We start from the raw sequence: 26312 nt of genomic DNA on the forward strand, positions 1-26312 counted from the left end.
CCATTTTAATTGCCCCCAAAGTATCCAGAAATATATCTTGGCCAACTTAACTGTGATTTTAACTCTTCTAAACTCTTTTTCACAAGGAAAACACATAACGAGACAGTTTAATGTTGCCCAAATTTGTGATTAATATTTTGAGCAAAGAACATCGTGCTAATGTGGGCACAGAGAGAAATGACAACTATCATCTTAATAAAATGCTTAAAGGTTACAAATTCCAAAATGATGATTAATGTTAGAGCAACGGATTAAAATGTAAAGGTACCATAAGTTCTTCCTGTGGCACAAATAGTAGAACATTCACAATCAACTTGCTATCCAGGAAGTTTTTTCCATATGGTTTTATGAAACCATTAATAAATCTAGGTCTCAAAAATGAGGTTTTTCAGGTTACTCACTTGATTCCTTTTCCTGTTCAAAGACATCTTCTTCAGAATGAAAGAGTTTAATAAAAATGACAGAAATATATTTAAGTTTCTGCCCTAGTGGACCTAAGAAGGGATAATGATATCTACGAAGTACTAACCATGTGCCTAATGTTGATTGGAATGGACCCAGGTTGATTAAACCCACTACCACACATGGATCAGAATCTAAGAGGTAAAGAGAGCTGGCCTTGAATCCTCATTTATCAGATGAGGAATCTGAGCCCCAAAAAGTGACTTATCCAAGTTCCTACAATAGGTCAGTGGCGGTGCTTGAAGTAGAACGCAAGAGTCCTGACTCCCAGCCCCTCTTTCTTCTACTAGGTCACACACTCAATACCTGTCTTAGGAACACTCTGCAGATAGCATCCTTAATGATGATTAGTCACACTTACTGAGATTTGAGGATTTCAAATTCTCTGACTTTTTCTGATGTAATATGCTTTTGTTTCACTAAATCATGTGACATCTCCTTCAGTCTGTTCAAAAGTGAGGAGAGGGAGGTATCTTGCTCTGCAACTGTTTGCTCCATCTCCACCAGTCGAATGAAATCCTTGTTTGTAGGAACTGGCTCAGAGGACTGCTTCATCAACTCCTGTGAAATAGGAAAACTATAAGTCAATTTCCTGGGACTATAAAATGCCATAATTTAGGGCTAACTGCACTTTGATTCCCAACATAAACAAAATGCAACACTAAAATGTGAATTTTCCCTCCATGTTTCTCCCTTTAAAATCCAAAGCAATTCCAAGAATTGAGAAACTACATTTTAACAACTGCAATTTCAAGATACAAGTACACTTTTGTACTTGTTTTTTGATATTTTCTGAATAGCTATTGAAGTTTCCTTGGCTTGATCTATTAAATTTGCTTTGAATTTTTATTTACTAAAACATATTTTAAAGGAACGATTCAGTGGGCACTCAGAAAAAGCATTAAGGTGTTCTTTGTTCATTTTCTTCTAGACTTCAATAAATCAAATGCACGCTTGTCTGAAGTGGCATATGAGTTTTAGCCTGCTTATTTTGCTGAACCTAGTAGTTTAAGAAATCAACTCAAAACATTCTTCTTCTGATGGAAATACAATTTCCCCAGGCTTGGACCATTCATCTCTGGACACTCCTCAATGATCAGTCAAGCAATCAATCATGTTTATTGAGTGCTTATTGTGTGCAGAGCACTGTACTAAGTGCTTGGGAGAGTACAACAGACACATTCCCTGATCACAGTGAGCTTACAAGTCCAGAGAGGGAGACAGACATTAATATAAATAAATTACAGATATGTACATAAATGCTATGGGGCTAAGTGGGTGGTGACTAAAGGGAGCAAGTCAGGGTGATGAAGAAGGGAGTGGGAGAAAAGGAAATTAGGGTTTAGTCACAGAAAGCCTCTTGGAAGAGATGTGCCTTCCCTTAGACTTTGAAGGTGGGGAGTGTAATTGGCTGGCAGATATGAAGAGGGAGGGCGTTCCAGGCCAAAGGCAGGACGTGGGCGAGAGGACGGCGGTGAGATAGAAAAATCTGCATTATGATGAGTAGGTTGCCACTGGAGGAAAGAAGTGTGTGGGAGGGTTACAGTAGGTGAGTAGAGAGGAGAAATGGGAACCGGCAAGGTGATTAAGTGCTTTATAGCTGATGGTAAGGAGTATCTACTTGATGTGGAGGAGGATGGGCAACGAGTGGAGGTTCTAGATGATTAGGGAAATATGGACTGAACATTTTTCCTAAAAAAATAATGAGCTCCCAATAGGAGCCGCTACTACTAAGGAAGCTAGGACAGCTCTGGATGAATACATTGGTACAAAAGGGCCCAGAAGAAACCAAAGTGGTTGTAGACGTCCTCAAGCATAATAATAATGGTATTTATCAAGCGCTATGTGCCGAGCACTGTTCTAAGCGCTGGGGTAGATAGAGGGTAATCAGATTGTCCCAGGTGAGGCACACATTTTTTAATCCCCATTTCTACAGAGGAGGTAACTGAGGCCCAGAGAAATTAAGTGACTTGCCCAAGGTCACACAGCAGATAAGTGGCGGAGTTGGGATTAGAACCCACAACCTCTGACTCCCAAGCCTTTGCTCTTTCCACTAAGTCTTGCTGCTTCTCCTAATAATAATGGTATTTGTTAAGTGCTTACTATGTGCCAAGCCCTGTTCCAAGCACTGGGGTAGATACAAGGACATCAGGTTGTCCCATGTGGGGCTCCCAGTTTCAATCCCCGTTTTACAAATGAGGTAACTGAGGCCCAGTAAAGTAAATGACTTGCCCAAGATCACCCAGAAGGCAGGTGGCGGAGCCAGGATTAGAACCCAGGTCCTTCTGATTCCCAGGCGTGGGCTCTAGCCACTCGCCGAGACCGACGGGAGCAGCCCCAAGTACAACAGCCTTGATTACCACTGGGAAGGCTTGGCTAGATTGAGAGCAGTCTGAGGAACAAATCAACTTTTTGTTGATTACTCTAAATTATCATGGTCGATATCTAGGATGTCAATTTCATTTCATGCCTACATGCAGCACTATTAAACAGAAAATTTCGATAATATTTCAATAACATCACCCAATTGCCAAACACAGGAAAGGAAATTAAATTGTAAATGGATAAGCTTTCACTGAATAATTAGCTGGACTTCCAGTCAAAAATCTAGATTGCAAATGGTACTGAATACCAAGATGTATGGATTTGCATAAAAGAAAAATAGAAGAATATGAAATAATGCCGAAAATTAAAATGTACTCCCAATAATGATAGGGCAAATATTACAAGAAACAATTATTTTTGAAAAGACCAATATGGCAGTATTTCTATTATCTTGAATACCAAAAGTAGCATCAAAATGAATGATTTAAAATCTGGTGGAGAAAGTGGCTGATTGCGGTACATAAAATAAATGTCAAGATATAGAAGTATCAGAAAACATTTAAATCCTCTACGTTTCACTATTTTTATTCTGCTATGATCACTTTCAATGATCACAAAGGTTTCGATATATATATATATATTCTAGCAAATCCCACCAATGCCTTCTCACATTTTTCAATTCCCCCAAAATATGGGAACACAAACTGATGCTTATTAATATTCCGCTGAATAAATATTTATCCGGATCATTAATATAACTTTTAAGTTTACACGATCTCATATATATGATAAATCCAAGGAGATGGAAAAAAAAGCAAAAGCAACATAAAGAGTATCTTACCAAAGCCGTTTGTCTGTATCTATTTCGTGAATTGTCAGTCTGCAGATCTAATTTCTGATGAAGGACCCTGAGTTCTTCCTCATGTTTCTTTATGATTTCTTCTTGTTCCTGTTTTAAAACAGAGATACATTTAACCACAAATTAGAGAAATATGCAATAACCCTACCCTGCTTTCTTTTTTTATGGTATTTTTAAGTGTTTACTGGGCCAAGTACCGTACTATGTACTGGGGTAGATAGAAGCTAATTAGGTTGGACACAGTCCATGTCCCACATGGGGCTCACAGTCTTAATCCCCCCCTTTTTTTTTTTTAAACAGACAAGGGAACTGAGGCACAGGTAACTTAAGTGACTCGCCCAAGGTCACACAGCGGTGAAGTGGCAGAACCGGCATTAGAACCCAGGTCCTTCTGACTTCTGGGCTAGTGCTCTATCTTCTTGGTCACGCTGCCTCTGGAGGCAGATGGGCCAGTCCACCTGCAAACTATTTAGCTGAGAAAAAATGTCTTCAATATCCTTTATCTTGGCAGGATTTATACAAGATAAATGAGTAGTCACTTGAGTCCCACAGGCGAGCAACAGTGGAGTCTTGGGGTTGCTGCAGCTCTAGACAGGAGTCATTCCGGTTGCTTCATTTTGATGACTTATCTATAAACAAATCTGATATTTTCTATTTCCTATGGCTGCTATAAACTCGGGTCCCCCTGGCTGCCGGTTTTATTGACAGGTGTACATTTCTTTTCCCTCCCTTAGTCACCACAAGTAAAAATTTCTATAAAAAGAAGACAATATGAACCTTAAAAATATGCTATCCTTTTTTGACTTCGGATAAGAACAATGGGTCATACACTGATACAGAAAAAAAAATCAAAGTAAATTAGCGTGAAATCACATATATATATATATAGGTTACCTGTCTTGCTCTTTCAAGCAGATGCTGGTATTTCTTCAATACTTCCTCTTTGTGATTTAACCTCGCTTGTATGTTTGCAATAGTCTGCTGGGCAACTTTCACAGTATGATGATATTCTGGCTCCTCTTCTTTCTTACCTAGCTCAGCTATCAGTCTCTCTCGCTCAACTGTAGCTGGCAGTCGAAGCCTCAGTTCATTGATTACGCTGTCTCTTGAAAGAATATTTTGCTCTGCTTTCCACAGAGCATCTTCTTTGTCTTTCAGTTTCTGAAAAGTAGAAAACAAGTACAATTTCACAAGGTTTAACTTAGATGTGAAAGCGCATCTTTTAAAGAGTTCTTTGCATTCTGCCTTTCATCACTTTGAACTATAAAACATTTTAAGTACAGAGCAGGGAAGTGTAAAAAGCAGGGAGGTGTAAAGCAGGACAGAGCGGTGATGGACTGATGTGGGGAGGAAGAAAGCGGGAGAGGAAATCCTCCCTACATAAACATGTAGATTTCCATGCTTCGCCTCCAATAGCAGAGACAATTTAAATGTCCACAGGACACACGTGGTAAATAGTAGGCACATTAATCCAATTACCTCTTCTAAGGATTTGCAAGTTGCTCTTGTTTCTAGGATTATTCGAACATGCTCCTTGATCTTCCTCAAGGCTATCTCAAGTTGATTAGGAAGGGGCAAAGTGGAATCTGGTATTGATCCAGTCGCCTCTTCAAACTGTAGGAAAATAGACATCTTAAAAAAGCTTTGGCAGCATTAATAAGGGAAATGTATTTTATTACCAATCTGACAAGCAGTTTGGTTTAGTGGAAAGAGCCCGGGCTTGGGAGTCAGAGGTCGTGGGTACTAATCCCGGCTCCGTCACTTGTCATCTGTGTGACTTTGGACAGGTCGCTTAACTTCCCTGTTCCTCAGTTACCTCATCTGTAAAAGTGGGATTAAGACTGTGAGCCCCATGTGGGACAACTTGATTATTTTATATCTACCCCAGCGCTTAGACCAGAGACTAGCTTAGAGTAAGTGCTTAGCAAGCACCAGCATTATTTGGGGAGCAGTATGGCGTAGTGGAAAGAGCACTGGAAGTCAAAAGGTCAGGGGTTCTAATCTTGGCTCCACCACTTGTCTGCTGTGTGACCTTGGGCAAGTCACTTAACTTCTCTGGGCCTGGGATACCTCATCTGTAAAATGGGGATTGAGATTATGAACCCCACGTGGGGCAGAGAAGGTGTCTAACCTGATTTGCTTGTATCCACCCCACTGTTTAGAACAGTGTTTGGCATATAGTAAGTGCTTAACAAATACCACAATTATTATTATTATTAAGAGTTTGGAAAAGCTTTTAAAACTCTCTATCAAAATAGCTCTGAAACTGGAAATTGGTTGTGATTTCAATATTAAAGACAGAAATGATTAAAATCACATCTGATATGGAAAGCTACTATGGTTTCGGTTCACATATCTGGTTAAAAACTAAACTGATTTCAAATTCATCTTTCTGGAATACCTTTCGAGCAGCATTAAGTATTTCATTTTGTTGACGTTCAAACACGTCTAGCTGACGTTCCAACTCAACCTCTCTCTGATCCCAGGCCACTTGCTGTTCTTCATGAAACTGTGAAAGACAATTAATTTACTTCATGATGACAGTAAAATGTAGAAGCTAAAAGCAACTTGAATTAAGCACTAAGGACACAAAATATATCTAAGAGAACATAATCCTTCCAAACAAGCATGTCTTCATTTACTGCTCATTCCTGTTCATTCGAAGAATGAATTATGTTTTAGCTGTTCTAGAAGTGGACAGTATGAATAGAAGGAAATAGAGTATAATCAGTACTAGCCTCTTGCATGAACAGGTAGACAAATAATGCACTTCAATAAAGTACTGTTATAGTATTTGTTAAATAAGAATGGTATGTTCATGCAATTGGAGTAAAACAAAGTTCTTTAAATTGAATTGAGAGAAAAAGACACCTTATTTTGTTGTACAATTTCTTCCTCCAAACTGCTGATTGTATGCTCATATTCAGAAATTATATTATTCAAATATTTCATCTCTTCTTTACCCTTGACTAATTCTCGACTTAGTTTAAGCTCTTGAAGACGGAGTTCTTCCATTTTCATATGCCAGTCAATTACCTAAAAAAGATATGAAGAACACTTTGTGTTTAATACTAAACCCAGACTTGGGTAGAATTTTTAAAATCTGAAATTATATTCCAGGCCAGGCTTTCAATAATAGACATTTGTGTGACATCATCTAGTGTTAAACTGCTGCAAATATGTAATCAAAGTAACTGAAGGAACCATTTCACTAAACAGTAGCACTTCATAATACCTTTAGATATAGCCAATTATGAAAATGACTCTAGTCTCGAAAGCTATGCCCATTAAAAACAAAGCTCTTTCACACAAAATAATAGGTTATATAAATCACCTCCACTGCAGAACATCTACTCAAAAATATTATTTGGGGTTTTCACAGCTCTAAGTGTTAAGTTTTTGATTTAAATCTTTCAATAAATCCCACTTTGAGAGAATAATGTTTATAATTACAAGTAATGTGCAGTGGCATTTACCCAGTACAATTTTCTGTGGATGGAACATTTATAAGTACCATTTGATGTTGCTGATTTATGACTAGGCCCAGGATGCCTTCATTTTAGAGGTTTGATATTTTTGCCTCGTGTAAAATTGACTCTAGGCTTGTACGACTTTGTGCAGCGCTATTACAAAACACTCAGAAGGATGCCCTGTATGAGATCTCAACAGTTAGACCGATGGAAACAAAGTCGTCTCTGAAATGCCTAAAAAGAGAAAACATTCAACTGCAAGCCTTATTAAGAATGGTCAGTCATTTGGCTTTCAGCTGGCTTTCTGTCCGGCATAATTTGGCATCAGATGTCTTTATGTCCAGTATTGATAATTTTCAGCATTGAGTCTCCCTCCCCCTCAGCTCCTGCCCTTAAGAGTCTCAGCTTGGCAGTGCTGACTGGATTCTGAAGGTCTTGGGAGGGGATTGAAATAACTCTAGAATAATTGGCGTAGGTTGGGGTCGTCCACTAGGATGGACTAGCGTGGGTTCTGCTAAAATGGTGTCGATCTGATGTCCTCGCATTACAATGCGTAATGGCATGAAACATGTAACATCTCATGGATCTCTGGGTCCCATTTACTTTAGGCCTTTCAAAGCACATCTTGCTCTTACACCGCCACTGGGTTTTGTCCTGCAGACATTAGCCTCAAACCCGAAGGAACACATCCTTTCGCAAGGCTAGCTTTAGATCTGAGGTGATAACTCAGTCAAATCACCAGCAGCAGTGGCATTTGAACATCTACTATGTGAAGATAGAATGAAATCTGGAAACTAAGACGGTGGAGGGTTGAACTTGTTTAAAGGCAAAGAGAGGAGCTAGAGGAGAATGTGAGCTTGAAGGAAGGTGAAAGCATTTCTTTTTAAGAGGTAAGAGTCAAATATTAATACCTTTCCACATAAGCATGTCTTGTCAATCATGCATTCTGCGTTTTAGAAAAATTCATGAAACAAGATTCCAATTAATCACATGACAAAAACTGCATGCCATCCTACCTTCTGAGCTCCTCTTGTATCCTTCAGCGTAGCTATTAGCTCCTCTAAACCTTTCAATTTTAATTCCACTTCTAGTGTTTTGTTTTCCATTGTCCTGCGCTCTTGTTTAGAGTGCTCCACTTCCTGCAATATCTTCAGTTTGTCATCTTGAAGTTGAACCATTGTTTTAGAAAATTTCTCCTGCTGAGCCAAGGGCAGTGCACCGCTAAATTGTCGTCGTAGAGCCTGAATGGTCTGGCGCAGATGTTTAGCTCTGTTTCTTCCCTCCAGCCGAGCATAATACAGTGCCTGCTCCTTGTCATCGAGTTTCTGTTCTAGGCGCAGGTTATACGCCTCCATCTTCTGAAATTTGGATGTGATAGACTCCAACTTGCCCACGGCGGTAGCTTCGCTAATTTGTAGAGCTACAATGTGCTGGTGCAATTTTGCAATGAGGGCTTTCTCATCTGACTGTGCCTAGTAACACAAAGAGGCAATATACAGTTTTTGTTCATGAGAAGCGGTTATGATTGTGAAGTTGCTGATATTCCTAGAATGACCTTATGTTAAATGTGCTCACTTAGCATATCTCCCCTCAATTCTATCTTGCCCTCTTTGGAGGTAATGTGGTCTAGTTAAGGAACGCTAGGCTCAGGAATTAAAGATGATTTCTTAATTTGGTTCTTACGCTAAACATAGTTATGTGTATGTGCAAAAACAGTAACTTGGTATCTTCTATCTGAAAATCTGACCCCATCCCCAAAACCTATATTACTTATTTTTTTTAAATTCTGAAAAGATAAATGTCACAATATGAATGAAACTACCTTAAACTCATTTGGAAAAATGTTTTATCCACCCATAAATTCATTATTATATATGGCTAACTTATTTCCTTACTATAGCTGTCTAACTCTGTGCAATGTGGAGAACTTCCCTGGGAACATGGAGGAATTTATTAATGAAAGTCCCCTAAACTGAGGCTATTTGGTCCAGTATATCTTAAGCTAAGAAGGTGTGTGAGTGCTGGGATGAATTTAAGGTCTGCTAGTTCTAGACAGTCTTTTGTGGGGTGCTAAGAGCTTGGCTGGAGAGAAAAAATATAAAAAAGTCAAATACATTCCTTGATTCTTTTTGCTTACGATGCCAATTAACAGAGCAAGATAATCAGGTAGTAAACTGTAATAGGTTCAAAGCTCATACAAGTGTCAAACATACAAATGATAATATTAACTTGGCACCCAAACAGCTCTCCAAACACACCTGATAATCTAACACTTGCATTCTAAGAGATTCCACCTCCTTCTCCCTGGACTGCTGGCGTGTGTTCATAACTTCAACTTGCATTTTGGCAATGTCGGAAATTTCTCTCAATCTACAAACAAAAGAAGTATAAATATTAGACACAAATTCAATTTCCACGTAAAATATAACCTGGTAAATTAAACTACAATCTAAAGATGAAAAGGACATATAAATATGTATTTTTGTCCTTCAGCAACTGTACAATCAATTATTTACTGTAATATTTGTTAATATTTTTATTCCTATCTCCCATTAAGAATATAAACCCCTGGTGTCCAGAGCTTAGTACAGTGCATTTCCCCCAATGAGTACTCAGTAAATACCTTTACCAACTGAATGGCCTTACAGACCCCATAATTGTCCACCCTTAACCAAGAGTCTCATTCAACACTCTGCACACAGCAGGTATTCAAAAAGCATTGTTGCTACTGATCAGAAAAAAGTAAAACTGTCCGTTTGTATAGTAGAAAGATGTTTTGTCTGTGTTAACTGTGGATGCTGGGTTAATTATCTAAACAGTCAAGGCACTGCGAAATAGCCTGGAAAGATATGGAAGGGAGTTCCTTCAACCTTAATATGCTTTTTTTCCATGTTCAATTGCTTTTTATAGCACTCCAATAATATGCCAGCAATCAAACTCCTGTTAAACTCCAAATATAGTTTTTAGGGAATAAATATTTTGATAAGACTCAAGAATATAAAATAAGCCTGAACTCACTTCTAGGGAAAATTTTGAAAATTACTATTGATATGTATACAAATGTTTTCAGAGACTTAAGTGCTGAACAAATTTTTCTTATCACCTGACTTTTATTGCAAAAATTGAAGCTTAAAATATGCCATTTTAAAATTTACATATGGTAATGCCTGAAAAATCATGACCTTTATAATAAAAAAGACTTGAATTTTTCCTCACTCAAAACCCCAGAAAACACTTTGTACTTTTTGTGCCAAATAATTTTGTAACACTAAATAATTTGTAATTTTTTTTTTTAACACTAAAACCACTGTTTTGGTTGGTAGACTAACATAAATCAAATAAGCCAGTCTGATTTACTCACTTTGAAACTTCGACTTTTAGTTCCATTTCACTCTTCTCCAATTCTATAATACGTTGTCGGTCAACATCGCTCAGTGCCTTGGTCACACTATTAGCCAATTCATCCCGTAATGTCTGTTCTATCTTTTGTGCATCCAAGTTAATTTTAGTAACCTAGGAAAAGCAAATATCAGAATCAGTCAGTGATCAATATTAAGTGCTTACCACATGTAGAGAACTGTACTATAGCGCTTGGCCGAGCACAGTAAGCAGATGCATCCCCATCCTCAAGGAATTTATAATCTAGTGGGAGAGGCAGATATTAAAATAAATTTCTAGGCAGTATTGATTATGATGTCCATAATAATGTTTTACTCCTTTGCCATTAATTATATACTGTAAAGTGCAAAACCTCAAAGAACCACAAAGAACTAATCAGTACAGTATGTTTAAGGCAGAGGCTGCGAAGCAGAACAGCACCATGTCTTCAGTGACATGAAATCTACTTGTGCCAACTTGTGGATCTTGTTATCCCAGGACATATTCATATGGCAAGAAGAACATTCTCTCTTTCCTTTGTGTCACATCCAAATCTTACATTTAAAACATAGCTAAAAAATTAAATATCTCTAAATTATTAGGTATATAACCCACACGCAGAGATAATTTAGCCTTCCAATATGTTTAAAATAAACAAACACCGAGAGAACAGGAATTAGTAGGTCCGAGGAAGGTTGCGTCCATGGAATTATATGAAGGAAGGATGGGAGAATGGAATGTTGCTTTCCTCTTCTCTCCTTTCCCGCTGGCTCAGTGGTATTCAAAGCCTGTGGAAGGAGTAGGTTGTAGGCAGGATGGGAGGAGGGGTAGGACAAAGGCAAGCTGAAGACTTGTGCGTGGCAGCCGGTGGGTGAGCATCTGGGATGGGGGGATTCTTCTCAGACTGGTTGAGGCGAGGTGAAAATGGGGGAGAATTGTCCGGGTTAAGCAGCGTGAAGATGGGCCCTGAGGTACTCTGAGGTCTTCCCATAGCCTTTGGAGATTTGAAGCCCCCCCGCCCTGCTCGGGGAGGATCCCCAGGCATACCACCTATCACCGACAAGTGCTCCAGGAGAACAGGGCCACATTACCAAGGAGGATCATTAGGGCTGAAGTTCAGGAGCCTTTGGGCTAAGGGGGAGTCCCTAACTCCTAGCAAGCCACCTTCACTCTCTCCTGCTATGTGATATGCCATCACAGTTCCATCCCTGCCCTCACTAGAAACCACCTTCATGCGCAGCTGGGTGGATCACCCTTTTCCCACCGACCAAACTGCTATCTACTCTGTGACTGAACTCCCTCTCTCTCCTCTCCTCCCAAGCTCGAGCCAGGGACAGGGTGCAGGAACTCTGTAGACCCTGGCTCTGGTTTGGTAAACTGGGAAAGGAAAACTTAAACTCCTCACCTGTCCTGTCCTCTGGCTCAAAACCCCTTAGCGGGGAGGGGAGTTGATGTGGATTGAGCCACAACAGTTGAGGCTGAGAAAGCACCTGTCCCAGGCTGACTACAAACTGCCTCATTAGCAATAGCGAGTGCCAATTGAAAGGGATTAGTGAATGTTACTGATTATTGATGAAAGCTGCACCCAGGGAAATACAAAGAGGAATCAGTCCCTGGGAAGGGCTGCTGGGGAACCAGCCTGAGGAGGAGTAAGCTCCTACCCAGGCCCTAATCAATTAAACTGGCGAGATGGCACCCATGTTCTCATATTTGGTGTGTGACATACTGCCATCCCATGCTCCATGGGGGGCTGTCAACTTTATTGCTCTTTACCTGCCAACTAGTCCAGGGTTTCATTTTGTTTTTTTCCTGTAAAAAGGTTGGCAACCCTAAACCTGATGGACAAGTCTAACAGTATTAAGTTCTTGAAATAACTACATAAGAAGAGTCAAATTCCAAACCTCAGCAAATTTGGTTTCCAGTTCAAAATTGCGCTCTTCCACTTGCTTTAATGACGTCCTTACTTGTTCATACATTTTTTGAGAATGTTCAGCCCGTTGCCTTTCATTTAGCTCCTTCATTTCTAGCATGGTAATTTTTTTAGAAATGGAAACAATCTCACTGTTGGTAATTGCTTTGGAGGCTTTGTCCAGAATTGGCTCATTTCCTATATTAGATGACAAAAGAATCGGTCTTACAAAATATGCATGAAAACTGTGCCAAAACACAAACTGATTTCTAGGATTATGTACTGAGTGTTAAGTTACATAGGAGTAGAGACTCCTGCAGTCGTTCAGTCTCAGTAGCACTTTCTCTACCGGGGTGTGTGTCAGGGATGACAGGAGAGATTCTATCATTTCACTTTCTCCTTGACCCTTGTCTGGATGGCAAGCTTCTTTTGGGAAGGGAATGGGAAAAATGCTACAAAGGCCCTTTGGAGCCACCGTAGCTATCAAAACTCAGGGCTGGATGGACCGCTAGTCTTATCTAATATGACGTTATCGCCCTAAGTCCAAATGAAATCGAACTGCTTTGAAATAAAATTGATGTTAAGGCAAATATTCTGTAGATTAGTATTATGTAGCAACGCCGAATTTCCAAAAAACTATGCTATCACTGAAAGTATTATGAAACTTCACCATGTTATAATTATTACAGTACTCACCCAATTTTGTTACTTGCTCCCAAGCCTGTTCTACAGTATGAAGTTTTTCCTTGGTAATTTCTAGTTCCTTACTTATACAATCCATTTGTTCCTTTAAGGATGCGTTCTCACACTGCATGAATAGAAAATTTGTGCACAAAATAACTTAAAGATGCCTGTACATTATGCTGAGAGCACTTCAGAAGAACAACATCCTTAGAGAGAAACAAGCCTTAAAATAATATGGTTTCCCATAAGACAGCAAGCTCCTTGAGGGCTGGGATCATGTCTACCAATTCTGCTGTACTGAACTCTCCCAAGTAAGCACAGTAAGCCCCCAGTAACAGTGATTGATTGGTTTCTGCCTACCACTGTAGGGAGAACTGCCCCTTCTGATGTTGTACCCACTCACCGCTGTCTCCCCGCTTCTGATATGGCATCAGGGGCATCTTGACATCCCTGCACCCTGCTGCCTATGACCCTTCTGACATAACACAGAGCCTCCACCCGCTCTTATACGGTATCTATGCTGCTAACCACACTGTGCCATCTCTCCTGCCACTCTGCTGTGGCACCACCCTCCCTGTGCTTACTCGTTTAGTATCTGAAGCCAGCCGTGCCTACTCCTTTTTAAGGCTTCCCAACTCCTTCAAGAACCTCTTTCTAGCCTCACAAGTCTTCTCCTGGACTTTTCCCATTCCTTTGAGCCTGAGTTTCCTTTCTCTGCTATGCTCTGAGTTCCCATGGCAAGCCGGATATACAGAGCTAATGCTGTTGGCTTCCGTTTCCCTGCCCATCACTGCTGTTGCCATAGCTACAGATGAGAGGGGGAGCCACACAGATGAGTGTCACTTATTAAGATAATAATAATAATGTTGATATTTGTTAAGCGATTACTATGTGCAGAGCACTGTTCTAAGCGCTGGGGTAGATAGAGGGTAATCAGGTTGTCCCACGTGAGGCTCACAGTTAATCCCAAGCAAAACAGAAGACCATGCCTTCAGGAAAGGCACGCCGATATTTTCAAAGTACAAATGTTTCAAAAGGATTCTGTTCACCAAATTAGTAGATGTGCCTTGAGGAAATAATTGTTTCTGCCAGGAATTTCTCCTGATTAAACTGATTCTAAATCGAATTAAAACGTGGATCCGATCATTCAGAAATATGAAATCTATTTTATTATTGAATTCCTCGAAGGATCAGGTACCATGTAGACTTACCTCTAAGTGCTCCAAGTTGCTTGTTCTCTGGACAAGTACATTATCTTTCTGTAGCATGTCTCTGTACTTTGCTGTCAATTCATTGTACTGCTTATTGGCCAATTCTAATTCTGACAAAGGGACACTATTATCTATAAGCTTTTGGAGAGCTGCAATTTTGAAAACTGCGGTTTCCTGTAAAAATAAGAGTATAATTGATCATTTTATTCATTCATTCATTCAATAGTATTTATTGAACGCTTACTATGTGCAGAGCACCGTACTAAGCGCTTGGAATATACAATTCGGCAACAGATAGAGACAATCCCTGCCCAATGACGGGCTCACGGTCTAATCGGGGGAGGCAGACGGGCAAAAACAAGACAACATAATATAGTGTCTTGAATTCTTTAAAAGCCAATTTTTCTTTGGTCAGAGTTTATAAACGTTGACATTTTTATAAGTTTACTGAAATATTTTGATTTAATATTGTTTTTAAAATTGAAGCCCTTTAATGGCAGGAATCACACTTTCATTCTCCAGCAGATTCCCCAAGTTTAAATACTATGCTCTGCTTCTAGTTGATACTCAATAATAAAACTGATCCTGGTAAGTATTACATTGCTCCTCATTTTCTAAAGTTTCCATTATACTAAACAAGTCTTCTACGGCTCATTTTTGAATAGTTTTAACTAAAGTGAGAATGTGCTAAGTCCACTAATAAGAATAATAATAATGTTGGTATTTGTTAAGCGCTTACTACGTGCCGAGCACTGTTCTAAGCGCTGGGGTAGACACAGGGGAATCAGGTTGTCCCACGTGGGGCTCACAGTCTTAATCCCCATTTTACAGATGAGGTAACTGAGGCACCGAGAAGTTAAGTGACTTGCCCAAAGTCACACAGTTGACAAGTGGCAGAGCCGGGATTCGAACCCATGATCTCTGACTCCAAAGCCCGTGCTCTTTCCACTGAGCCACGCTGCTTCTACACTTCAATTCAACACTGCCCAAAGTATTCTCGAATAATGAAAGACTTCTTCATTAAAAAGTTTTACACATTGTTTTACACAACATACCTCATTCAGATAAATTTCTTTGCTGTAATAATACTTGATTACCTATTTTTCAATTTTAAAAAGAAAGCCTCAATAACAGACAAATTTGGGGACTTTACTCCCGTTTTAACAAAAGAATGTACTGACATTTGAGCAACTAGAAAAATAAAACATACCAAACCACATTTTGAGGAACTTCCAGCTAGCAGAGTGGATATATAAATTTTAATAATGGAAGGGCTATGCTAATTTTTCAAAGTGGAATGAATTTTCAAATTGTACACAAAATAACCAAGGAAATGACAAAGAGATCAAAACATACCTTAAACCTCTGCAAGCAGCCAATTTTTTCACTAACTGCAACTTCCATTGCTATCACTTCATTTTTTTGTTTTTCATTTTCTTTTCTTAAATGCTGCTCCATTTCTACTAAAGTTGAATACTGCCTTGACAGTGTCTTCTCATTTACTTGCAAGACAGTCATTTTTCTACTGTGTTCTGCTAGTTGTTTTTTCATTTCATCAGTGTTCATCTGAAGAGCATCTAGTAAATTCTGTGAAAAAGTTCATTTTAATTGGCTATTGAAAACAATGGCCTGTGGAGTATGTCAATGAGGTATTTCAATAACAGAGTTTCACTTACATTATATTCCTTTACTTTTATAGCATCTTGCTGAGTCTGATCCTCAAACTTTCTTTTTTCCTCTTTCATTTTTTCAGATTCTGTTTGCCAAATCTCCCTTTCACTTAAAAGGATAGACAATTATAAAGTGCAGGTTATCTTTCTTTGATTTGATACCAAAGAAATGTAAGCTTATAAGAATTTAAAAGATACTACTTTTAAAAGAGGCTACTAGTACTCTAAAGAGAGAATTTATGGATGGGTTGGAAAACTATATATACTGTTTTAATATCTCTGCTAATAATAGAGACCTTTGTATCATATAAGCTGTCCAAACATGATTTCTGAAGTGGTACCTTTGATATTCTTTATATAATAAACCTTGCTGATGACGAATCACAGCGAATTTTCTCTTATAGTCTTCAATTGCATCTTCTAATTCATTCAGTGTTTTATCTTTATCTTCTAGCTCCTAAAGATTATATTGAAAAAAAGAAATATGAAATCAAGATGAATTTTAGATTTACAGATGAGCTCCTATAGGCTGAAAGGACTGGGTTCATTTATGCCAGTACATACTTTGAGGGAGCTTTATGTAAGTAAAGGACAACATTTGTCCACACAAACAACATCTCTTCTCATATGTACTCTAGGCAGTCGTAAGACCAAGGCCCATCCATAGTTTATGACGGGATACTCCCTTCAAAGTTGTAGTTCAACATATTTTCTTAACATTTACTGTTACCCATCTGTCTGTTCAGCTTGCCATTTGGGTATCATGCTGTTATCCATCAATCAGCCCAACAAAGCCCAGTTGAAGTAACCACACCTACAATGTTTGTGGAACGAATTTATTCTCAAAGCCTCATTGTTGATAATTACTTTTATGTTGATTTAATTACCCTTAGAACTGCCTGACTTAAAATAAGAAATTCGGCTCCTATCACTAGTCTGAAGTTAAGAGTTACCTGTAAAAGATGTATTAAATATTCATTTTGAGAATTAATGATACTCGTACTGGATGGAGCCATGCCTTCTGGTAGGTCTACTACTTTGAATACAACATTGGACCCTCCTGATTGACGTAAGAGACTGGTCTCTTTTTCAAGATGTTCAATCTAAAAACAACCAAAGAAGTTTCAAATGAATCAGTACAATCAAATTATTTTTATCCAGAGAAAAAACACACATTCCACTTGATTTTGTTACTCTTTTTCTGGAAAATACAAAGATAATTTGCTCATTTTTGGAAACTGGTTAGCTCAATAATGATATACTAAGTTCTTTAATAGGAATGGTCAAAGAAGGGATTACTGCTTTCCTACTAACGTTTTATTAGATATGTTGTTTAGGTATATAATTTCACATCACTCTAATTTATTAACTTATCCATTACCTACCTTTAAATTGGCTTTTGCTAACTGATGAGAAAAACTGGTGGCTTCTTTCCGGGATTCTTTTAGCTCCTGTCTTAGTTCTTCATTTCGCCCTGTAAGTTGATCAACTTGGGCTTTCAGATGCAGGTTGGCGTCAAAGATTCCTTCTGCGTTTTTTGATTCAACAGCCTAGCAAATTAGTAAGGTTAGCTATTGTGAAACTAAATGTTTAAATTTGGTGGAAATATCCATTCTATATATTGGGAGTTTAAAGATAGTCTTACACTAAATTAAATTGTTCTTATACTAGATTAATATGCAGTAACAGGAATGTAGAATGCTTTAATTTTCATCAGTATATTTTTACTGACCTACTTCTCCACTGACCCATTTAAATTAACTAGGAATAAAAAGGAAGTTAAGTAGTTTAATCAACAAAATACAGATTTAAAACTTCCTTATGCAGATAAACACAATATAAACATATTGACATATGAATTTGAACATTTGCACCCTAATAGCAAAAACAGATGAAAAGAACAACACACTGTAAAAGTTAGTCCAAATGCATGCCTGTCTGTGATCTTTCAAAATTAAGAATTCTTATGAAAATCATTTATTGTTTATTTGAAACAGTATTAAAAACAATAAAATCGAGTAACAAGAAAATATTCTATCAAAAGAAGTCATTGAAACTCAGAGATCAATGCTGAGTTACAAATGAATTTACTGGCATTACTACGTAAAATAAATATGCCATTTTAACAATGGTCATAAGAAATGTAAATAATTCAAATCATCGGGGATTTATTAAACACCCATGTAAAAATAGTAGAAGGAGGATTTAACCAACCAAATGCACTGTCCTGCTGGTGACAGAACATATCTTCTTCCTCTTAATTTTTGGTGCTGGGCAGTCATCACCCCCAAATGACAAAAGCACCACATTTGGGGACTACAGATCAACATATCCAAGTGTGCAAGAGACTTTCTCTCTTAATGACACACTCTCATGCACTCATGCATATCATCTCACTGACAACTCTATAATCGCAAAGTACAACTCTAATATGGTAACTCTAAAGATACAGCAAATAATGGCATTTTTGAGGAAACGCATTCCTAAATTAAATCAAACCTTACATTAACTAGCCTCTCAAGACTAGGGATGATTAGTGAAGTTTCTCCTCCTTTAACACTGGGATCTTGCTGCATCTCCTTGATAGCTTGCAATATCTCTTTCATTCCATCTTCAAGCTGTTTATTTTCTTCTGTTAATCTTTTTACTGTAATTAAAGGAGATAGAACTTAAAACAACAGAAAACATATTTCTTATAAAATTAAGAGTTCCATCAAATTTTGACTTTCTGATAAGAGTAAAAATATTCTCTGACGTGAAAGGTAACCACTAAAGAAGTAAATTATTATTATTATCATTATTATTAAAGGACAATTATGTCAAGAAAAAGGCATATTGTGAACACACTGCCTGCAAAACAATTATGGCTAAATAGTACTTCTAGTTTCATATTTCAATATCTGTATTAAAGCTGACAAAGACAATCCTTAATAGTATACATCTGTCTAATTGTACCCTATCCGCTATATAAATAGTACCGTTTGCCACTTAACTCCCAACTCCATTACAAGGAAGCAGTATACAGGAGGAAACGAGCTAAATTCCAGTAAAATCGAGTTAGGAAAAAGGCATTTCCTAATGATGAACGTTTCAAGATGCCAGAAGAAGTGTGTTCAGGAAGGCTGAACACGCTCCTTCCATATAGGGCGAGATTAGATGACAGACACCACCTGTCTGGAATGAGTTGGATGCAGTCTTATCTGAAAACAGAAGAAGGCACTCGATCCAAAGACCTTCAGCCACTAGGATTCCAAATTCAAAACACAGGGTAAAAGTCTACTCTAAGAGAAAACAATTTTTTTCTTTTAAAAAAAGAAAGAATATTCACAAATAAAACAGAACTTACATTTATTTTGGAACTTGGATATTATCATCTTATTTCTTTCCAAGTCTTTGTCCTTTTCATTTAATTCTTTTGCAAGATATTCATTCTATCAGAAGATAAAAATAGATGTAGATGAATTTTCATCATGAATGCCGTCATTTTATGCATTTTCTGGACTGGAAATATTTAAGAATTCACCTTAGGGAGAGACTTATACTTGGACCAAAAAAAAAAAAAAAAAATGAAGGGTGCTCAAAGTATTCCTTGACAAAATGGGGAATAAACTATAGCACTCGGCAAACTATACTGACGCAAAGATGGTCAGAGCACAGGAATAATAAAAGAGCTTTCCAAACTGTAATAAACACTTACAGAGAAACTTTGGTATAATAATTTTGTCTTTCATGTCAATCTTTTGTACTACCTGTTCTGCCTGACTTCGGTGCCTCTCAAGCTCTAGTTCTGCACTTTTGTTTTGGGCTTCCTTGATCAATAAATCCTTGAATATCAGCTCATTCTAAGAGAATAATTGATAAATTAAGCAAGGTAATGAGTTACTATGGCTTAAAATATATTACATTTGTATATTTTTCAGCAATGAAACGTATATTTTTAAAATGCCACAGATGGAGTTGACACTGCAATTTTGTCCGAAGCTTACTTTGAAAGAACTGTTTCTATTGAAATATTTGCAGATTAAGATAATAAAAAAGGAAATATGAAAATAATTCTCACCTGTGACCTGAGGAAAGTTAGTTCTTTCCGAAGCTGCTCTATAAGATTTTCAACTGGATCTATGTGGGATAATTTTGAGTCTCCTGTAATGGGGCAATACTCTTTGGCAAAAAGAGTACCGTCAAACTTTTTTTTCAACACATCTTCTTGCAACTGGACTTGCCCTTTCCTCACATCTTCTTTAAAATCATTTTTCATGTCAATACCCTTCATTTTGAGATGGGCTTGTTCAACTTCTGACTTTTCTTTTGATGGCATATCCACAGTAACTGCTTTTTCATGAATAAACTGGCAAAATATTCCAGATTTTTGGCTAAGAGATAGCGCTTGTGAAGTTTGAGAACTGGAATGAACTGCACTTGAAGAAGCTGTTGCTTTTATTTGCAAAAATGCATTACTCTCAGGCCTTGGACTATTCCTTTCTAGCATCTGATGATCTGATGCAGCAGTTTTCTTTAGATGGTACTTAGAAAGAACATCTGGGTAAACCTCTATGTCCCTTTGGCCTTTTATATTCTGGTTATTGGCTAATGTTTCTAGGTTCTTTGAAGATTGCAGACAGGGGGCTTTAAAAATCTGCCTTATTGTAAGAGTTTCTGGACTTGTAATATGATCATCTTCTTGTTTGGATGATGAATACTTGCGGCTTGAATAGTCAAAAGGGAACTCTCGACTCACAGGCTGATTTAAACCAAGCAGCAATTCGGAAATCCTTCTTGAGAGTTTTCCTAATGTCCTTCCTGATTCATTCTGATCTGGCTTTGGCATACTGAATGATATTCTTCTAAATGGCTGCATATTCTGCCTTTCCATACCTGGACTTCTAATCTGTGTTCAGAATAGATAATGTCTCATTAATGCCTTACCATCAATGTTTCATTAATACTTTACTAACGCACCTGCCCCAAATGCTCAACTTTAAACTCTTTTAAAAGACTTAACAAGAGGATCAAGAATAAATGTCTAAAACATTAAAACAAAAAATCTCCCACCACTTTTTTTTCTCCCCTCAATGCAGGGCAAGTTTCCACATAGTGAAAGCATGGACACTTTCCATCAGCTTACCCTCAATTTAGGTTCCTCAACATTTGCTGAATCCGTGAGATCGAAATTCCTTTCCATCATTCTCAGCTCCTGAGTACAGGGGCCTGACATATGTAGCTCATCAGTTATTCCTAAATACAAAATCATTCAAAAGTTATGAACAGTATAAAATACCCTAAGATTTCAGGCTTTAATAGTAATAATTGTGGTATTTACAGATAATCAGGTCAAAGAAATTACTGAATTGAAGTCAACGTGCCTTGAGGTCATGGGCATCTATGAATGAACTACACAGATACTCTACAAAAGCTCATTTTAGTAGGTGGTTCAACCTACACTTCATTATTCCTTTCAGTTGTAAGATAGCTTGATCTGAGTTTTATCTCCTTTTCTTGCTCTGGATAGTTCTTTATGCCCTCTTGTGCTATTTCTAACTGGTAAATAAAGCTGCAGGAATGAGGAAGAGAGAGAGATTGGTAGACACAATCTCTGCCCTCAAGGAGTTTACAATCTAGTAGCAAAATATTTTCAACTAAACTAATATCAATGGAAGGTTAATGGCACCCTTTAAGTATACTTCAGAGTTTAAAAATGATTTCTACAAATAATTTTCTTTTCCAGACCACTTTCATTGGGCCACTGTTTATATTATTAGGATTACAACAGTTTAGAAACAAAAAATCTTTAAATTATAGTAATCATGTAATTTACACTAGGGATAATCCACACCCCCCTTTTCGTAATTTGTTTTAAAGAAACGCAATGCGTCACTGTACCTAAAGTAGCATCTCTTTTCCCTTTTTCTTGAGCCATTTTACGAATTTTTTGTTTCAGTTCAAGTCTTTCTTCTTCTAGACTTTCTATCTGCAAATCACAAACTGTTAGTTTTAATGAATTTCAAATAAACAAAAAATGGATTTGTAAATATAGGACTTGCCTCCTTTAAAAGAATCTGGTTTTCAGCTCTATATTGCTGCTGCTTTAAGTTTTTAGTGCTTCTAAATTCAGTTAAATCAATCATTGTCTTTGGATCAAGGCCTGAAGAAGAAAATGACATTAGTAAAGAACTATGTCTAAACCAAAGTACAAACACTTTCTACTATTTACCAAATAATGTTTTCTACCATTCCAAACACTGTTGCCATGAAACATTATGAGGTCCTCCACTTAGAGTCTGGAGATTTTCTAGTCTCTCAATTTACTTGAAGAAACATTCGGTCGGTATCGAAGTTCTAAATAACAATGTCTGTGGTAAGCCTGCATTTTGTACATAAAGCCAGACTCTCCCGAATGTACCACATTTGGCCATTCAATCATAACACTATCAGTAACAACAGTAATAAATTTACTTGCAAAAGTAAAACTGCTCAATTGGTGTTATGTTAGCTCAGGTTAAGTATCTTGTTCAATCAACTGTATTTAGTGGGCACTTACTGGATACAGAGCACTGAACTAAGCGCTTGGGAGAGTACAAATCAACAGAGTAGATAGGTATGTCCCCCGCTCTCGATAAGAATGCTTAGTTCTCTGAGAAAATAAAGGTTTGCAACCCAAGTTGCTTACAGCTGAAACAATTACCTGAGACAAGAACAAGTCGTTAATCAGTCGGGATCAAGTTCCTAGTCAAATTAATCGGTAAGGTCTTACTGAACGAGACTTGTTCACTGAATCTGCTGTTTTATTAGAAAATAATAACTTCATTGAATGAAATCAGGCATAGACATATGAAGGTTCATTTCAAATCTTTCTAAATATAAGATACCCTCCATAACAGTAAGTAAATTCTGTAAAATTTAACATACCGACACGTTCCCTGAGCTCCTCATTTTCATCCAGAAAATCATTTATCTTCAACCCAAGTTTGTTCATTTCCTGAGTTAATAGCTCAATCTCATGGTCTCTTACTTTAATTTGGGTTTTTAAGTTCTTTATCTCTGCAACGGCATCTTCCAAGCCATAGATTCCCTGTAATATTCCCCAATCATTGATGTGAGATTTTTACTATTTTGAAGGAAAAAAATGTCACAGTGCATGAATCGGTGTTATAAGGTTCGCAGAATTATATGAACTACTTATTTTTAGAACTTTCATGGAATGAAACGATAATTTCTGCCATAATTGTACATGGAATGGGGGGACTTGAAGTTTGGGGGGTCCAAACAAATGGTCACCGTTAGAAAATACATTTAGGAATGCTAAATATGGGGAACCTATATGAGCTAACGAAAAGAGACAGGTGAACCAGAGCACCACGAAAGACGGAGAATCCCATGCATCTACATGAAATAGGTGACGAAACGCACTTCGACTGCACAAAAGAAAGCTTAAGCTAAGCATGTAAATAGATACCTTTCAGAATTTTGATCATATTTATTGAGTGCCTGTGTGCAAAGCACTGTACTAAACACTTGGGAAACTGCAATATAACAGAGTTGGTACTGCCCACAAGGAGTGTACAGTCTAGAGGGGAAGACAGACATTAAAATAAGTACATTCGTAAGAGCTGTGGGACTGAGGGTGGGGCGATTAAAGGGTACAAATCCAAGTGCGAGGCTGATGCAAGAAGGGAGAGGGAGTAGGGAAAATGAGGGCTTAGTCGGGAAAGTCTCTTTGAGGATCTGCGTTTGTAATAAGGTTTTGAAAGTAGGAAGAGCGATACGAAGGGGGAGGGAGTTTCAGGCCAGAGGTGGAACATGGGTGAGGAGTCGGCAGCAAGACAGACGAGATCCAGGTGAATTGAGTAGGTTGACGTTAAAGGAGAGAAATGAGCTCTCTGGTTTTAATAGGAAATCAGTATGGTAAAATAGGAGGGGGCAAGATGCCTGAGTGCTTTAAAGCCAAAGGTAAGGAGTTTCTCCTTGATTCAGAGAAGCAGCACGGCCTAGTGGATAAAGCAGTGGCCTGAAAGTCGGAGGACCTGGGTCCTAATCCCGGTTCCGCCACTTGCCCGCCGTGTGACCTTGGGCAAGTCACTTCACTTCTCTGCGCCTCAGTTTCTTCAACTGCAAATGGAAATTTAATACCTGATCTACCTCCTAGATTGTGAGCCCCATGTGGGACCTGGCTATCTTGTATCTACCCCAGTACTTAGTACAGTAAGCATGTAACAAACGCCACGATTATTATTTTTCATTATTACACGGAGGTGGAGAGGCAATCAGTGGAGGTTCTTGGAGAAGTGGAGAAATGTGTACCAGACCTTTTGGTGGAAAATGATCTAGGGAGCAACAGAGTGATGGATGCACTGGAGTGGGAAAAGACAGGAGGTAAAAAAGTCAGCAAGGAGGCTGATGCGATAGTCAAAGCAGGATAAGATCAGATTAGCGGCAGTTTGGATGGACAGGAAAGGGCGGGCTTTAGCGATATCGTGAAGGTAGAGCCGAAAGGATATGGTGAGACTGAATTTGTGGGTTGAGGCTCGTTGTGGGCAGGGAATTTGTCTGTTTATTGTTGTTTATGCTCTCCCAAGTGCTCAGTACAGTGCTCTGCACACAGTAAGCACTCAATAAATACGACCGAATGAATGAGTCGAGGAATGAGAGAGACGAGTCGAGCCTTAGCCGTGACTGTTACATTGTCGCATAGACACAAAATCATATTGAGGATCACTTTACCGTGTACTTTATATAGGGTTAACAGTGAATATCAAACAAAAATCAATTAATAGAGAATCGTCGGTGACACGGGCAGTTTTGGTTTGGACCTACTCGCTCCAAGAGATAAAAATACTTACCGTTTCATATTCTTTCAAACGCTTAAGAGTTTCAATGAGCTCTATGTCCTTGTCCTTGGCGTCAGCCTCTGCCAGCTCGGCTATTCTTTCAGCCTCCTTAGTTTTTTGTTCTAGGAGCTGCAACTTGGTCTGAATTTCCATAATACGATTCTGTTGGGAAAGGGTTTCGACACCTACGGGAAAAGCAATGTTTACATGAAATGCTTTCCTCTTCCTTTCAAAACAGAGTTGGCCAATGGCTTATCTTCGGGTCAGATCTTGCTTTAAAAAGAATACTAATGTTGGTATTTGTTAAGCGCTTACTATGTCCAAAGCACTGCTTTAAGCACTGGGGTAGATACGAAGCAGCGTGGCTCAGTGGAAAGAGCCCGGGCTTGGGAGTCAGAGGTCACGGGTTCGACTCCCGGTTCTGCCACTTGTCAGCTGTGTGACTGTGGGCAAGTCACTTCACTTCTCTGTGCCTCAGTTCCCTCATCTGTAAAATGGGGACTGTGAGCCTCACATGGGACAACCTGATTACCTGATCACCCTGTATCTCCCCCAGCGCTTAGAACAGTGCTCTGCACATAGTAAGCGCTTAACAAATACCAACATTATTATTATTACAGAGTAATCAGGTTGCCCCACGTGAGGCTCACAGTTAGTCCCCATTGTACAGATGAGGGTACTGAGGCCCAGAGAAGAGAAGTGACTTGCCCACAGTCACACAGTTGACAAGTGGCAGAGCCGGGATTCGAACCCATGGCCACCGACTCCCAAGCCCGGGCTCTTTCCACTGAGCCAGGTTGCTTTACTCGGTAACCGGTGGTAAGCACGGCAAGTCTTCTGTGGGCGGGAAGAAGGGGTACCCGAGATCAAATCTCCCTTTGTGGGATTACACCATTAAATCAAGCCTGATCACAGCTCCCAAGTAGCAGCTGCTCAACTACAAGAAGAGGAGTCCTTGCACGCGTACAGTGCTTTGCACAACAGTAAGCGCTCAATAAATACGACAATGAATAAATGAATGTACAGGGGATGTGAGCCTTTGGTGTGTATGTCTGTGGGATCAGCTGACAGCTGGATGGACTGTGTTCATTCATTTATATCTATTGACCTCTTACTGTGTGCAGGGGGCTCTGCTAAGCGCTTGGGAGGGTACATGATACCAATAAATGCACAAATTCCCTGCCCACAGTGAGCTTGCAGTCTATTCATTCATTCAAAGGTATTTATTGAGCACTTAGTATGTGCAGAGCACTGTACTAAGCGCTTGAAATGTACAAATCAGTAACAGATAGAGACAGTCCCCGCCCTTTGACGGGCTTACGGTCTAATCGGGGGAGACGGACAGACAAGAATAATAGCAATAAATAGAATCAAGAACAATAGCAATCAACGGGGAGACAGACATTAATATAAAGAAATTACAGATACGTACAGAGCACACATATGTCTATTCGATGAACCTCTGGCCCCAGTAACGTTGAAGAATTTTAGGCGACTGGAATCGTCGCCAAACACTTTC

General features: G+C 38.7%; 1 protein-coding gene across 6 annotated transcripts in view; it reads right to left on the reverse strand.

Annotated features, from left to right (window-relative positions):
• CEP290 (centrosomal protein 290) overlaps window positions 1-26312 on the reverse strand; it is a 65485-nt gene that overhangs the window by 24923 nt on the left and 14250 nt on the right. For 3 of the 6 annotated variants that reach the window (XM_029078821.2, XM_029078819.2, XM_029078822.2), the window contains 26 exons: window positions 24806-24978; window positions 22875-23037; window positions 22010-22110; window positions 21849-21936; window positions 21094-21203; window positions 20029-20856; window positions 19718-19810; window positions 19315-19399; window positions 18473-18615; window positions 17354-17518; window positions 16922-17071; window positions 16310-16425; window positions 15975-16077; window positions 15655-15885; window positions 14299-14472; window positions 13100-13211; window positions 12396-12601; window positions 10478-10629; window positions 9375-9486; window positions 8133-8588; window positions 6518-6682; window positions 6048-6155; window positions 5126-5260; window positions 4541-4807; window positions 3629-3736; window positions 824-1023 (listed from right to left, as the gene is read on the reverse strand). In XM_029078821.2, coding sequence (XP_028934654.1) covers window positions 824-1023; window positions 3629-3736; window positions 4541-4807; window positions 5126-5260; window positions 6048-6155; window positions 6518-6682; window positions 8133-8588; window positions 9375-9486; window positions 10478-10629; window positions 12396-12601; window positions 13100-13211; window positions 14299-14472; window positions 15655-15885; window positions 15975-16077; window positions 16310-16425; window positions 16922-17071; window positions 17354-17518; window positions 18473-18615; window positions 19315-19399; window positions 19718-19810; window positions 20029-20856; window positions 21094-21203; window positions 21849-21936; window positions 22010-22110; window positions 22875-23037; window positions 24806-24978 — 4744 coding nt within the window. The remainder of the gene's footprint in view (window positions 1-823; window positions 1024-3628; window positions 3737-4540; window positions 4808-5125; window positions 5261-6047; window positions 6156-6517; window positions 6683-8132; window positions 8589-9374; window positions 9487-10477; window positions 10630-12395; window positions 12602-13099; window positions 13212-14298; window positions 14473-15654; window positions 15886-15974; window positions 16078-16309; window positions 16426-16921; window positions 17072-17353; window positions 17519-18472; window positions 18616-19314; window positions 19400-19717; window positions 19811-20028; window positions 20857-21093; window positions 21204-21848; window positions 21937-22009; window positions 22111-22874; window positions 23038-24805; window positions 24979-26312) is intronic. The other 3 variants (XM_029078823.2, XM_029078820.2, XM_029078824.2) reach the window with 3 other exon arrangements.

Source organism: Ornithorhynchus anatinus, chromosome 14 (assembly GCF_004115215.2).
Source record: "Ornithorhynchus anatinus isolate Pmale09 chromosome 14, mOrnAna1.pri.v4, whole genome shotgun sequence".
NCBI classification, from domain to species: domain Eukaryota; kingdom Metazoa; phylum Chordata; class Mammalia; order Monotremata; family Ornithorhynchidae; genus Ornithorhynchus; species Ornithorhynchus anatinus.